General features: G+C 39.9%; 1 protein-coding gene across 2 annotated transcripts in view; it reads right to left on the bottom strand.

Annotated features, from left to right (window-relative positions):
* CSMD2 (CUB and Sushi multiple domains 2) overlaps positions 1-14,716 on the bottom strand; it is a 1,446,274-nt gene that overhangs the window by 359,203 nt on the left and 1,072,355 nt on the right. For both annotated transcript variants that reach the window (XM_082247591.1, XM_082247592.1), the window contains one exon: positions 4,064-4,202. In XM_082247591.1, the coding sequence (XP_082103717.1) occupies positions 4,064-4,202 (139 nt within the window). The remainder of the gene's footprint in view (positions 1-4,063; positions 4,203-14,716) is intronic.

Below are 14,716 nucleotides of genomic sequence, written 5' to 3'. Positions count from 1 at the left end.
CTGATCATACTGCTGCTGTAATACCCTCTATACTTTTCACCTGCACATACTGCTGCTGTCAGATCCTCTGTACCCTTCTGTACATACTACTGCTGTCATATCCTTTGTAATCTTCACCTGCACATTCTGCTGTTATATCCTCTGTACTCTTCTGTAAAAGCTACTGCTGTCATATCCTCTGTGCTTTCTGAACATACTACTGCTGTCACATCCTCAGTGCTGTTCTGCACATACTACTGCTGTGTCATATCCTCTTTACTCTTCTGTATATACTACTGCTGTCATATCCTCTGTACTCTTCTGTACATACTACTAATGTCACATCCTCTGTACTCTTCTGTACATACTACTGCTGTCATATCCTCTGTACTCTTTAACTGCACATACTACTGCTGTTGAATCCTCTGTGCTCTTCTGCACAAACTACTGCTGTCATATCCTCTGTAATCTTCACCTGCACATACTGCTGTTGTCATATCCTCTGTTCTCTCCTGTACATGCAACTGCTGTCATATTATCTGTACTCTTCTGTACAAACTACTGCTATCACATCGCTGTACTCTTCTGTACATACTACTGCTGTCATATCCTCTGTACTCTTCTGTACATACTACTGCTGTCATATCCTCTGTACATTCTACTGCTGTCATAGCCTCTGTACTCTTCTGTACATACTACTGCTGTCATATTCTCTGTACCTTTTTGTACATACTACTTCTGTCTTACCCTCTGTACTCTTCTGTACATACTACTGCTGTCAGATTCTCTGTACTCTTCTGTACATACTACTGCTGTCATTCTCTGTATTCCTCTGTACATACTACTGCTGTCATATTCTCTGTACTCCGCTGTACATACTACTGCTGTCATATCCTCTGTACATTCTACTGCTGTCATAGCCTCTGTACTATTCTGTACATTCTACTGCTGTCATATTCTCTGTACCTTTTTGTACATACTACTTCTGTCTTATCCTCTGTACTCTTCTGTACATACTTCTGCTGTCATATCATCTGTATATACTACTGCTGTCATATCCTCTGTACTCTTCTGTACATACAACTGCTGTCAGATTCTCTGTACTCTTCTGTACATACTACTTCTGTCATTCTCTGTACTCTTCTGTACATACTATTGCTGTCCGATACTCTGCACTTTTCTGTACATACTACTGCTGTCCAAATCTCTGTACTCTTCTGTACATACTACTGCTGTCATATCCTCTGTACTCTTCTTCTGTACATACAACTGCTGTCAGATTCCCTGTACTCTTCTGTACATACTACTTCTGTCATTCTCTGTACTCTTCTGTACATACTACTGCTGTCCGATTCTCTGTACTCTTCTGTACATACTATTGCTGTCCGATTCTCTGTACTCTTCTGTACATACTACTGCTGTCCGATTCTCTGTACTCTTCTGTACATACTACTGCGGTCATTCTCTGTACTCTTCTGTACATACTACTGCTGTCATATCCTCTGTACTCTTTTGTACATACTACTGCTGTCCGATTCTCTGTACTCTTCTGTACATACTACTGCGGTCATTCTCTGTACTCTTCTGTACATACTACTGCTGTCATATCCTCTGTACTCTTCTGTACATACTACTGCTGTCATTCTCTGTACTCTTCTGTACATACTACTGCTGTCATTCTCTGCACTCTTCTGTACATACTACTGCTGTCCGATACTCTGTATTCTTCTGTACATACTACTGCTGTCACATCCTCTGTACTCTTCTGTACATACTACTTCTGTCATTCTCTGTACTCTTCTGCACATACCACTGCTGCCATTCTCTGTATTCTTCTGTACATACTACTGCTTTCATATCCTCTGTACTCTACTGTACATACTACTGCTGTCAGATTATCTGTACTCTTTTGTACATACTACTTCTGTCATTCCCTGTACTCTTCTGTACATACTACTGCTGCTGTAATTCCCTGTACTCTTCTGTACATACTACTGCTGTCATTCTCTGTACTCTTCTGTACATACTACTGCTGTCATATCCTCTGTACTCTTCCAGATGTACTACTGCTGTCATATCCTCTGTACTCTTCTGTACATACTACTGCTGTCCGATTCTCTGGTACTCTTCTGTACATACTACTGCTGTCATATCCTCTGTACTCTTCTGCTGTCATTCTCTGTACTCTTTTGTACATACTACTGCTGTCATATCCTTTGTACTCTTCTGTACATACTACTGCTGTCCTTCTCTGTACTCTTCTGTACATACTACTGCTGTCACATCCTCTGTACTCTTCTGCACATAATACTTCTGTTATTCTCTGTACTCTTCTGTACATACTACTGCTGTCATTCTCTGTATTCTTCTGTACATACTACTGCTTTCATATCCTCTGTACTCTACTGTACATACTACTGCTGTCATATCCTCTGTACTCTTCTGTACATACTACTTCTGTCATTCTCTGTACTCTTCTGTACATACTACTGCTGTCATTCTCTGTACTCTTCTGTACATACTACTGCTGTCACATCCTCTGTACTCTTCTGCACATACTACTTCTGTTATTCTCTGTACTCTTCTGTACATACTACTGCTGTCATTCTCTGTATTCTTCTGTACATACTACTGCTTTCATATCCTCTGTACTCTACTGTACATACTACTGCTGTCATATCCTCTGTACTCTTCTGCTGTCATTCTCTGTACTCTTTTGTACATATTACTGCTGTCATATCCTCTGTACTCTTCTGCACATACTACTGCTGTCATATCCTCTGTACTCTTCTGTACATACTACTTCTGTCATTCTCTGTACTCTTCTGCACATACTACTGCTGTCATTCTCTGTATTCTACTGTACATACTATTGCTGTCATTCCCTGTACTCTTCTGTACATACTACTTCTGTCATTCTCTGTACTCTTCTGCACATACTACTTCTGTCATTCCCTGTACTCTTCTGTACATACTACTGCTGCTGTAATTCCCTGTACTCTTTTGTACATACTACTGCTGTCATTCTCTGTACTCTTCTGTACATACTACTGCTGCCCTATCCTCTGTACTCTTCCGTACATACTACTGCTGTCATTCTCTGTACTCTTCTGTACATACTACTGCTGCCCTATCCTCTGTACTCTTCCGTACATACTACTGCTGTCATTCTCTGTACTCTTCTGTACATACTACTGCTGCCCTATCCTCTGTACTCTTCCGTACATACTACTGCTGTCATTCTCTGTACTCTTTTGTACATACTACTTCTGTCATTCTCTGTACTCTTCTGTACATACTATTGCTGTCCTATCCTCTGCACTCCTCTGTACATACTACTGCTGTCATATCCTCTGCAATCTTTGGACTCTAAAACATATCTTAATTTATGTTTGTAATATCTGCTTCTTGCTGTTCTATTTATTTATTTTGGCTATAACGGTCTTACAATTATATAAATGTATATGGAGAACATACTGTTTTGCATCATATATTGCCATTCATTTTATTGCGGTACAATATCCATGAACTGGTTTTGACATACTTTGCTTGCTTCGCTATTTTCAGTCTTCTGACCTTCATTTCTTTGCCACATGCACTAGTATTTTCTGATTGCAGTCTTATAATGCCTTGCTCCTTTTAGTTTTTCTTCACTAGTTATATCCCTCAATCTAGTTTGTTGCGTGTTTTGGGGTTATATGCAAGGGTATTATTTTTCAAAGTTAGACAAATGAACGTTTCGTTTTAATGAAACATTTTACAACCTTTTAGCACAAGTGGAAATTGAAAAGGCTTATTCCAATCTTGGGTTCTCTGCATCCTCAAGATGATGCACAATAGCAGTTAAACATGCATCACATTTATACATTTTCATTCTATTAAACATGCCTAAAATGAAATTGTGAAAACATGTTAAGAAATAATGAAAAACTGTCATCCATCAAATCGATCAGATTTAATCTGGCAGTTTGCTTTTGTAAGTTTGAAGGTGAAAGAAAATATGACAAGGGCAAAACTACTTACAATCATCTCCATTTTTATATAAGACAGTCCTACAATATTGACAAAGCTCAAAGCAGCATACCTGTCAAATGTGATTTTTATGGGATAACCAGGTTGTGCTTCCAGAACCCATACACAATTCAAGGAATCCTTGTAGAAACCGGGCCACCCAGGAGAAAGGATCATACCACTTGGAGCAGTTAAGTGACCACCACAGGGTGCTGTTAAAAAAGCACAGACTGTCAGAAGGCCAGGTACAGACCAAAATGTTTGTTGCTTCTGTAACATTCATAAATATTTTATTGACACAAAAAACTATAATAAAGAAAGAAACTCTACACTTCTAATTGCTTAGTTAATATGTTCTATATATTTAATTTACCCAATACAAACTCATCTAAAAGGCATCTGATATATATACACAAAGCATCCGCTGACCAAAAAACAGTGATATGAATATGACAATTTGCTGACTCAACAATTATAGGTGACAAGTCTCCATCTTCTTTTTAATAACAGGATTATGCCAGTTTGAATATAAAGTTTACCCTCAACTAATGATAAAAATTATGAGCACATGTCCGTCGACACCTGACACTCCATAGATGGCAATGGATGGTCCGATCGGGTCCGCCTAAAAAACTGACAGGTAGACCCCGATCGGTTGGCCCAAGTGAAAGGGGCCTAATTGAACAAGCTGAAGTTTGAAGCTAATTGGCTAATTTGTGTGCAGCAGTTTTAATAAATCCCCCCCAGTAAGTCTTCTGCCACCTGTAATCTCCCAGCTGTAAATGACCATATTGCTTATATATGACAGTCTATATATATAGCAATGCTACAGTATGCTCAGGATGTCTAAGCTTAGAGCTGCACTAGTACCTCTGTGAACAGAGATTCCCATTCTTCAGCATAGGGAGATCCTGCAACACACTGTTTCTGCATTGTGGACTATGGGCCTCATTAATCAAATGGTTTGTAATAAGAGCTGTCAATTCTCTGTGTCTTTTTTTTTCAAATACAGGGTTGGGCCTTTTGGAAAAAAAAAAAAAAAAGGATACTGCATGCTCAGTGAGTACATAATTTGCCATCATTTTTATGAAATTCACTTTTCTATGTGCTTGCGCTAAATTGAGTTTTGTAGATAAGCCTCTAGTGATAGATTTCAGTGGCTAGGGGCCTTATGTTAAAAAACAATTGAGACTGGATATCATTCATACAGGGACTGAATTGTCTTTAATGACCCAGGCAGTTGATCAATTTGCTGTGTACCAAAAATCAGTAAAGATTTCCCATCATATAGCATAACAAAGCAAAGCAAACCTGTGGAATGAACAAACATGACTGCCACTTCTACTTAAATAATTCTAATGTATTCATTGGATTACATACAGTACATAAGATGATCTTCTACATGTTTATTGTAAATAATTGACTAAACGTTCAATTTTCTTTTTAGACACTTTTATAAATGTGTAGGTTTAGGGTATCACAGGCCTGTCATTGTGTTTCCTTGGTGCAAGAGTGTAGTTGCAATTTTAATACCTGTTTTATTTTTTTTTATTGAATTCTGTTTCTAAAACTACCTATTTTCTTGTTTATTTACATGAACTCTTCTCAATTTTACCTTTTTTACGCAAAGTTATTCACATTAAAGTCATACAAGAGGGGATGTTTCTTCGTGGTTGGAAGAAAGGCTTCTTTACAGTAAGAACTCTGAAAGGTGGAAAGACTCCCTCTGAACTAATTCTAGTCTGCTCAGTATGAGCTTTTAGGAAAAGCTGATTGCATTTCTAAATGCACAAAATATAAAGGTATAATAACATTTATAAGTAAAAACAACAGAGATAGTTGATCCAGAGAATTTCCAATTGCCATAGATCAGGAAGGACCGTGCTTTAATGTTTTTTTTGCCTTCCTATGGATAAACTGTGGGTATAGTGATCTGTATAAGGAGATTTTCTATTACTAGTTGAACTCAAAGGACTTTTTTTTCAACCTATCTATACTATTATACATAAGTCACTTGAATATGATGACAAGAAATTTAATTATAAACATTATTATAAGACTTTTGCTTTTCTACTAAAATTATTCTATAACCACATATGAAGCATCTATAGAGGATACAAAATCTTTGTCTACAAAATATTTCATTCATAATTGTGTTCACCCTCTGTACCTTTCCATTTGACATATAAAAAGTTCTATTCTGGTAGGTGTTATTTGCAGTAATGTCTGTTATTTGTCTAGAAGGTGCATGCACGTATTATTTAATGATCTTGTCCTAGGGGTTCACGCCTCCCAGCAGGATAAAGACTGACTTGCTCCCTTGCTTACACAATTTGATGGACTGAATATGATGGTTCTGTTGTGTAAAGTTATTTTTAGACTACTTATATTCTTTTATTTCATTCTTTATGATTGCTTTGTGCATTTGCAAAGCTCCCTTGTGCTTTAGTGCTAAGTATTAATGTTTATAGCAATCACAGCGCTCTATTGGAATCATGTGTCAGCAGCATTAGCAATGAGAAAGCTCAGTGAAAGGTGAAGAGTTGTTTTAGATACTATGAACAGTGTTAGATGAATTTGGGTAGAGATACTAATGGAGTGAAGGCTGTTCATTTAGCAAAGTGAATTTAAATTAAAAAAAGGTGACACTGTGTTTACTTTAAATAAGTGAAATGAGTTATGTGAAAGGTCAATAAAAAGAAAAGAAAAAATAATATGTGTTTGCTAGCACATGACTGAATAAAGTGAGCACAGCTTTACCTTATTAACTAAGCTTCATGAGCTTTGACTTTGCAAAGTGATTCTACTCCTTTAAATCAACCCCCCTGTATAACGGCCTTGCCCTGCACCTTTGATTCAGTAAAATGCAAGTTTTACTACAATATGCGCACTGTGGTTTAATGATTTTAAATATCATTCATTTTAAAATGCATTCCAATGCACTGCACAATAGCAGTGAACAGATAACATGCTGTGTAACACCATAACATAAATGGCGTGCATTGCAGGGCACTGCTTTAAAAAAAATGCTACATGTCAGACAGCACACCCTAATGCACAGAGAAATATTGCATTAATGTAACCCATAATCTGATTGGATCTTAAGTAGTAAAATCCATTAATGCTGTCAGTCAAACCCTAAGGCTAGGGCTATAAACTAATGATGCTTGTTGGCAGTGACCTCATTTGTAGCATACTGAACTCAATGTGATGTTAATAAGATAACTGTTAACAAGCAATTAAATCTCTGAGCAACAAATAGATTTAATCACCTGTGTATCACTAGCAGAATTTGCAGCACATCAACTGGAATCTATTACAGATGTACTAAATAGTCAACCATCCAGCAATGCCATGTAGCACCCTGGACACTGATGTCTTCCTTCTTCTCTTCATGACAATAGCAGAAGGTGACAAGGTTTTGTGAGCACCAGCTCAGCACAACAGATTGGCATGCTATCATGCAGGAAGGATCAGTCTTCAAAAGGAACAACATTAATCTTTCTGGAACACTTGAGCAGCATGCACAGATGTTCGAGTAAGATACTTATGCAACTGTAGTTACAAGGGCCACAAGACCCACAAGCATGGGGTTTACTCCGTAAAGCTGAGATCAAGCAAGTAGTGAAGCTCTCTTTAGCTGCCATTTAGTGGGGGGCCTATCAAAGCTCAATCATCTACAAGGCAATCTAAACAGGAGCTTAAGGCTATGTGAATTTCCAGTAGGTACAACCTTCAGGCTCCTGCAGTAAATTAGGGAGATAGCAAAACTGGTCAAAGCAGTTTACTTGCCTGTCACATCACAAAGCATGATGGACAGTGGAGCATCGTGGTGTCTAGTAGATATAGTATAAACAATGCAAACAGGGCCACTTTTATGTAGCTATTGCAATCCTTATCAATATCAATGTTTGGAGGAGCTCAAAGGTATTGGGGGGGGGGGGCATCAAAGCCTTCTTTTTGCCTTAATCCATCTCAATTGTCACACCTACCTAATAGTTACATAGTTAGTGAGGTTGAAAAAAAGACACCAGTCCATCCAGTTCAACCTATGATGTGTGTGTGTGTTTGCTGTTAGCCGTACATTGCATACCCCTGTATGTTGTGGTCTTTAAGGTGCCCATCTAATCGTTTTTTGAAACTATCGATGCTCCCTGCTGATACCACTGCTTGTGGAAGAGAATTCCACATCCTTACTGCTCTGACAGCAAAGAACCCCCTACGTACTTTAAGGTTAAACCGCCTTTCCTCTAGTTTTAGTGAGTGGCCACGTGTCTTATTGTATTTCCTATGGAGTATTTATTGTGCTGGGTTGCAATGTCCAATAGATAACTGGGATGGATTAAGGCAAAAAGAAGGCCTTGAAGGCTTTTTAGCATTACCTAGCAAATCAGTATCTATTGGACATTGCCATCCAGCACAATGAATACTTCATAGGTGTGTGTGTGTGTTTGCTGTTAACCGTACATTGTATACCCCTGTATGTTGTGGTCTTTAAGGTGCCCATCTAATCGTTTTTTGAAACTATCGATGCTCCCTGCTGAAACGACTGTTTGTGGAAGAGAATTCCACATCCTTACTGCTCTGACAGTAAAGAACCCCCTACGTACTTTAAGGTTAAACCGCCTTTCCTCTAGTTTTAGTGAGTGGCCACGTGTCTTATTGTATTTCCTATGAAGTATTTATTGTGCTGGATAGCAATGTCCAATAGATAACTGGGATGGATTAAGGCAAAAAGAAGGCCTTGAAGGCTTTTTAGCATTACCTAGCAAATCAGTATCTATTGGACATTGCCATCCAGCACAATGAATACTTCATAGGTAGGTATGACAACTGAGGTGGATTAAGGAAAAAAGAAGGCTTTGAAGGCTTTCCAGCATTACCTATCAAAACGTTGTGACACCTACCTATGAAGTATTTATTGTGCTGGATGGCATGTCCAAAAGATACTGTTTTGATAGGTAATGCTGGGAAATTTGTGTTTTCACTTACAACGGTTCCATAAGTTGTACTGTAGTGTAACAGCTAAGCTTTGTATTTTGACTGTATCCTGTCCAAGATTCATTAAAGTCTGATTGCCATTGCTTTGTTTTATTGTGACATTCATTACACTACTGAATACTTTTTTACACAAATTACATTGCCAAACATTAACGAATGATGAAACTGATAGATCTCTCTGCATTGTTTTGCATCCCTTTTGAACTGTATGGGGCAGTGTTTGTTCTTGACAGGTCAGTATTATGCAGTATAAAAGAAGATTCTGTTTTCAAAATACATCCTCAATCCTGGTTGTACCCATATACTTAGAAGTTTACTAAAGTTTTAATGTGTAATTCCTCTGTACAGGATTACACCCACGAATGTGCAAAGGAAAACATTTAACTTCTTCTGCACATCATTGGATGGTTGAGGGAAATATAGTTTTTTTCACTAAGACTAACCATTGATTGAAAGGACCATAATGGAGAACAAAATGCAGATATTGATTTTGTGGGGGTATAGAATGTGCCAACTGTCAACATGTCAAGTCACCCAGAAATTGCAGGAGTCAACCCACCAATCTATTCACCTGATTTATATGATGAACCAACTCAGAAGTACAAGGCATTTACGTAGAACAGCTCTCTCCTTTCATCTCATACCATTAAATAATGTCCAATAAATTACGTGGCTGGATAAGACTGCTGATCTATTACTTTGCCTACAAGGAGTAGAAGCACTTTCCTTTCCTATTCAATGATGCTTTTGTGCAGCTAGGGCACACTATTCTTTTGTGTGCAATAACATATTTCCTTCCATCCTCCTCAGTGCCTATCATCCTTTGGCTCTTGTTTTTTCCTCTTCTGACCCTTCCTTCATTGGATCCTGAGCCCCCCCCCCCCATTTCCTCTTTCTCTAAGAAGGGAAACTCTAGGTCAGTGATGGCGAACCTTGGCACCCCAGATGTTTTGGAAATACATTTCCCATGATGCTCACCTACACTGCAGAATGCATGAGCATCATGGGAAATGTAGTTCCAAAACATCTGGGGTGCCAAGGTTCGCCATAACTGCTCTAGGTATACTTACCAGGAGCAGGAGACCAGCAACTCAGTGCTGCAGATGTGCCTGTGTGGGGCAGTTCCCTAATGCTGACATCACACCGCAGGCAGTGACACAGATTCCTGAGTCTCTCCAGCCTCCTATACATGGAAGAACAGAGAAGACTTGGGGCCCCATAGGTCATATGACCATGAAATTAGGTAAAAAGGGCTTTTTTTTTTTTCTGTGGCAGCAAATTATTTACAAGGGGGTGGTGAGACGGAGACCAAAGGTCAGATATACAGGAGAAATAAATGGTTATATAATTACACAAGAGAAAGCTTTTTCTCATACAGAAGTGTGTTGTATCATTGGTGAGCTTCTAGCCAGCACTTCCCAAGCTTAAAGGTAGCAGTGTTTTTTTTTTTAAATATACATTTTGTGCATTTTCTTTTAATCAGATTGTTGGGTATGGTAAAGTTGCCTGTAGGCAAGAAAAAAACTTACATGACTTGTTTATCTTGGTGAAAATATTTTCAATTATATAGGCCGTAATTATGAAATGTGTAGCACTAGAAAAAAAATTCATAGTAGGTAAATTCCTTGTAAACAGCTAAATGCACAGCTGAAAATCAATGTATAAGAATTGTTTCACCTGCCAAATATTTAGAATCATTTTCACACACGGAGTCCATCAGGCGGACTTTTTTTTTTTTCAGCGGGGGATCGATCCGCCGATCCCCCGCTGAGCAGGCGGATGACAGCTGTGTCTCCGCGCTGTGTGCAGAGACACAGCTGTCAAGTCCCCATGCATCTCTATGGGGGAATCGGATGGGAACGGAGTGTCTGTCTGTTCTCATCTGATCCACAAGACAGATGGAAAATAGGGTTTCCATCCATCTGGTTTTGATGGATCGGATCAGATGTCAGCGGACATGTCTCCACTGACATCCGATGCCCCATAGAGATGCATGGGGCGTCCGTTCAGATCCACCAAAAAACTGACAGGTGGATCTGAACGGACTCCCTGTGTGAAAGGGGCCTTAGTTACTCTTGGGATTGACTCGAGCCAGGCCCTGTATTCCTTAAGGGCCCTTTCACACATACAGTCCGTTTAGTTCATCAGTTCAGTCACATCAAAATGTATCAGTTTTTCATCCATTTTTTCATCCGTTTTTTTCATCCATTTTTCATCTGTTTTTTCTACATCCACTACCAATACAAAAATGGATGACAAACGGACCGTTTGTCCGTTTGGATCCGTTTTTCGTCCGATCCGTTTTTTTGACGGATGAAAAATAGGGCATTCAACCGTTCCAATAAATGGACATTGACGGAAGCGGATGAAAACGGATGTTAACAGATGATCATCTGTTGTCATCGGTTTTTACATAGAGATGCATTGATGTCCGTTTTTCATCCGTCAACGGATGGATGAAAAACGGACCGTATGTGTGAAAGGGGCCTAAGACATCTTTGTAGAATACACTGCAGGTGAGCAATACCATATGGTCAGGGTCCCACCTCTGCCTGAGACTGGATAATACAAATGCAGATGCACTCAGGTCAGATAATCACTTTCCTCTCTTCTCTGGTAGCCCCAAGGCTGGCCATACCAGGACCAAATTTTGTCCTATTTACTCCACAGGTGTCCCTGCCAGCACCCTCTTGCCCAACAGCAGGGCAGATCATTTTCAGCTGAACAGTGCCTGCACCCAATCAAATTCAATCAGCAGGGTTAGTTCTTATAATACAATAGCTGCAAAGGGATATTGGTTCATCGTCTGTATGGATGGATGAACCAGTTAGATTTTTTATTGGCTTAGCTTATGTGTTCATATACCAGAGAGATGTTGACCGCACTCCGACATGAAGGTAAACAATGGACTTTAAAATACACTCCAAATATGGCAATCATCATAGAAAACAGACGAACAAGAGAAACAGTAGAGGCATATCACAAATTAAATTTTCTTAATCACAACTGGTCTTATCACTCACACCTGAGCGGCTACCTCTCCATTGTTGTCCAAGCTTATGTGTTTATGGCCTGTGTTAAATGAACAGCCTAATGTGATTCTAAAGCCTAAACATGTGTTACCTTAATGCATTCCTTGCATTGAGGTAACAAATGTGTAAGCATTAAATTGGGCCCCTCAACCCCCCCCCCCCACACTTACCTGAGCCCTCATTCCATTTCGCATTGTGCACATCTGCAGCTGTAGCAAGCACGCACAAGTGCCCCATGAGAAGTAGCTTCCCATGGGGGGGCACTGGTCAGAGAGGAGGAGCTAGGAATGCAAGCTAGGTATCCAAGAAGAGTAGGTTTGGGGCCACTCTGAAAAGATAAGTATGGAGATGTTTGTTATTTTTTTTTTCCTTTAACAATCGCTTTAAATCTCTGCTCTATACCCCTCACAGACAAAATGTTTCTTTGTGAGTGATTACATGAGGCTGAAATTGAGACATAGCTTTAACCAGCTCTTTTTAAAAATATGTTTAACGATTTTTAATGAATCTATACTTGGAATAAATGTTTTTTTAATGACTGCTTCAAACTTAACTTTAATTCTGCAGAGTATTCAATATATACACATACTCATTGCTAATTAGCTCTTAAAAGCATGTCCATTTTTCTGTGCCCACACAAAAGACTGATGACAGAAAAACACCAACTGGTCTATCTAGTCAGCTTTGTTAAAAAATGTTTACTCCCAAGCCTGCCTGCCTTTACTTAAAGTCAATTTGCTATTTATAACATAAGTCTTAAAGTGATTGTAAACCTATTTTTTTTAACCTAAAATAACAAATGTGTTCTAGTTACCTGCATTGTGCAATGGCTTTGCACAAAGAAACCCTGATCCTCCTCTTCCCCCGATCGCACTCCAGGCTCCTCCTGTTCTGAGTGAGCCACCATAGGAAGACGTTTGCTATAGTGGCACACCTTCAGCCTCGATCCCGAGCCACACTGACTGTGAGTATAGACACAGATAGTGTGGCCCAGCCCCACCCTCTGGTTCCCCAGTCACAAGATTTGATTATTTGATTAACAGCAGCAGGAGCCAATAGCTTGCCCTATAAGGAGGGACAAATCAGAGAGAGAGACACTAATCTTAGGCACAGCAATGGATCGTAATTAGGCTCAGGAAAGCATAGGGGGGTCCGGAATGCATGAAGGTATAATAGCTTCTACTTTTACATTTACTTTAAACTTTCCTCCTGGTGGTTTGAGTATCCCTTAGACCTTGCGCCATGTTTGTTGCCATCTTGGAACTTGCTCTATTTTTTTAAAAGAGAAGTATGGCCAAAGGTTTTTTTTTGGCTATACTTCGCTTGTGGATCACAGGAGTGCACTTACTTTTTCACTCCTGTGACCTAGAATTAGCTAAATCCTGCTGTCAGCTGACTTAGCAGAGCTACTGCAGGCTCTGAAAGAATCCACCAGCTGACTGATTAAGAGCTAAAGCCAGCTGCACCTGTCCCTTCTCCAGCCCATCACTCCAGTGGCAGAGGGACAGAATAGGGGGCAATGCGTATAGTCATTGCTCACTGCTCCAAGAAGCCCAGGAACTGAGCAATCAGCATGTGATCGCTCAGTTCTTGGTCTTAGAGCCGGTGAGGGACAGCTACATCATCACAGCAGTGCTGTAGCATAGGGGTGACTATATATGTTTGTTTTTTTATTAACACCATACATCTCCTTTAACCGTTTGCCACCTGCCCACCGTACTTAACAGGCAGGGTGGGGGCTTTGTCGTTCTGAGCTGACATACCGGTACGTCGCTTAATATGAGTGCCCACCTTGTGATGACTGTGATCTTCTGACACAGCCAAACAAAGACCGGGATATGGGTGCTGTGATTGGCCCTCCCAATCACATAATGGCTGTGTCCAATTACATCCTTCGCAGTGTAAACAGGGACACATGTCTCTGTGACAGTTCTCCTCGCTCATTGCGGGGGGTGGGAGCAGGGGATGCTGCAGCCTGTGCTGACAGCTCTCTCTGTAAGGGCTGATTTTACATAGAGAATTGTCACAGATCACACAGACTGCAGCCATCTCCACACATAGTAAACCAAGCACCACTGTCACCACTGTCCCTGTCCCATGAATTTATGTCCAAGTGTTCCCATGAACATCTGTACCAATGCAGAAAACATCTGTCACAGTCTCCCCCATGAACATCTGTATCAGCGCACAAAATATCTGTCCCAGTGCCTCATCAACATTTGTACCGGTGCACAAAAACATCTGCAATAGTGTTAAACTGTGACATCAACACCTGTCAGTGTCCCCCGGTGGACGATCAACCTCGGCCATAGTTTAAAAGTGCACACAAACATCAGTTAGTTTACCAGTGTCCCATCAATACAAAATTTAAAGCGCCCCCCCCCCAATTGCATGCAAAGGCGAATTAACACGTTGGTCCCATACACATAAGTAAATGGCGATCGCACCACACATGTGAGGTATCGCCGTTAACGTCAGAGCGGAAGCAATAATTCTAGCGCCAGACCTCCTATATGACTCTAAACTGGTAACCAATAAAGGCTTATAAAGCATTGCCTATGGTGCTTTTTAAGTACTGAAGTTTGGTGCCATTTCACAAATGTGCGCAATTTTAAAGTTTGACATGCTTGGTATCTATTTACCGAGCGGAACACCATATTTTATATTTTACCAAGAATGTGGGTATTATATTG

This window comes from Pelophylax lessonae (assembly GCF_965119305.1).
Source record: "Pelophylax lessonae genome assembly, chromosome: 2".
NCBI lineage: Eukaryota > Metazoa > Chordata > Amphibia > Anura > Ranidae > Pelophylax > Pelophylax lessonae.
This window is presented reverse-complemented; position numbering and strand designations above follow the sequence as displayed.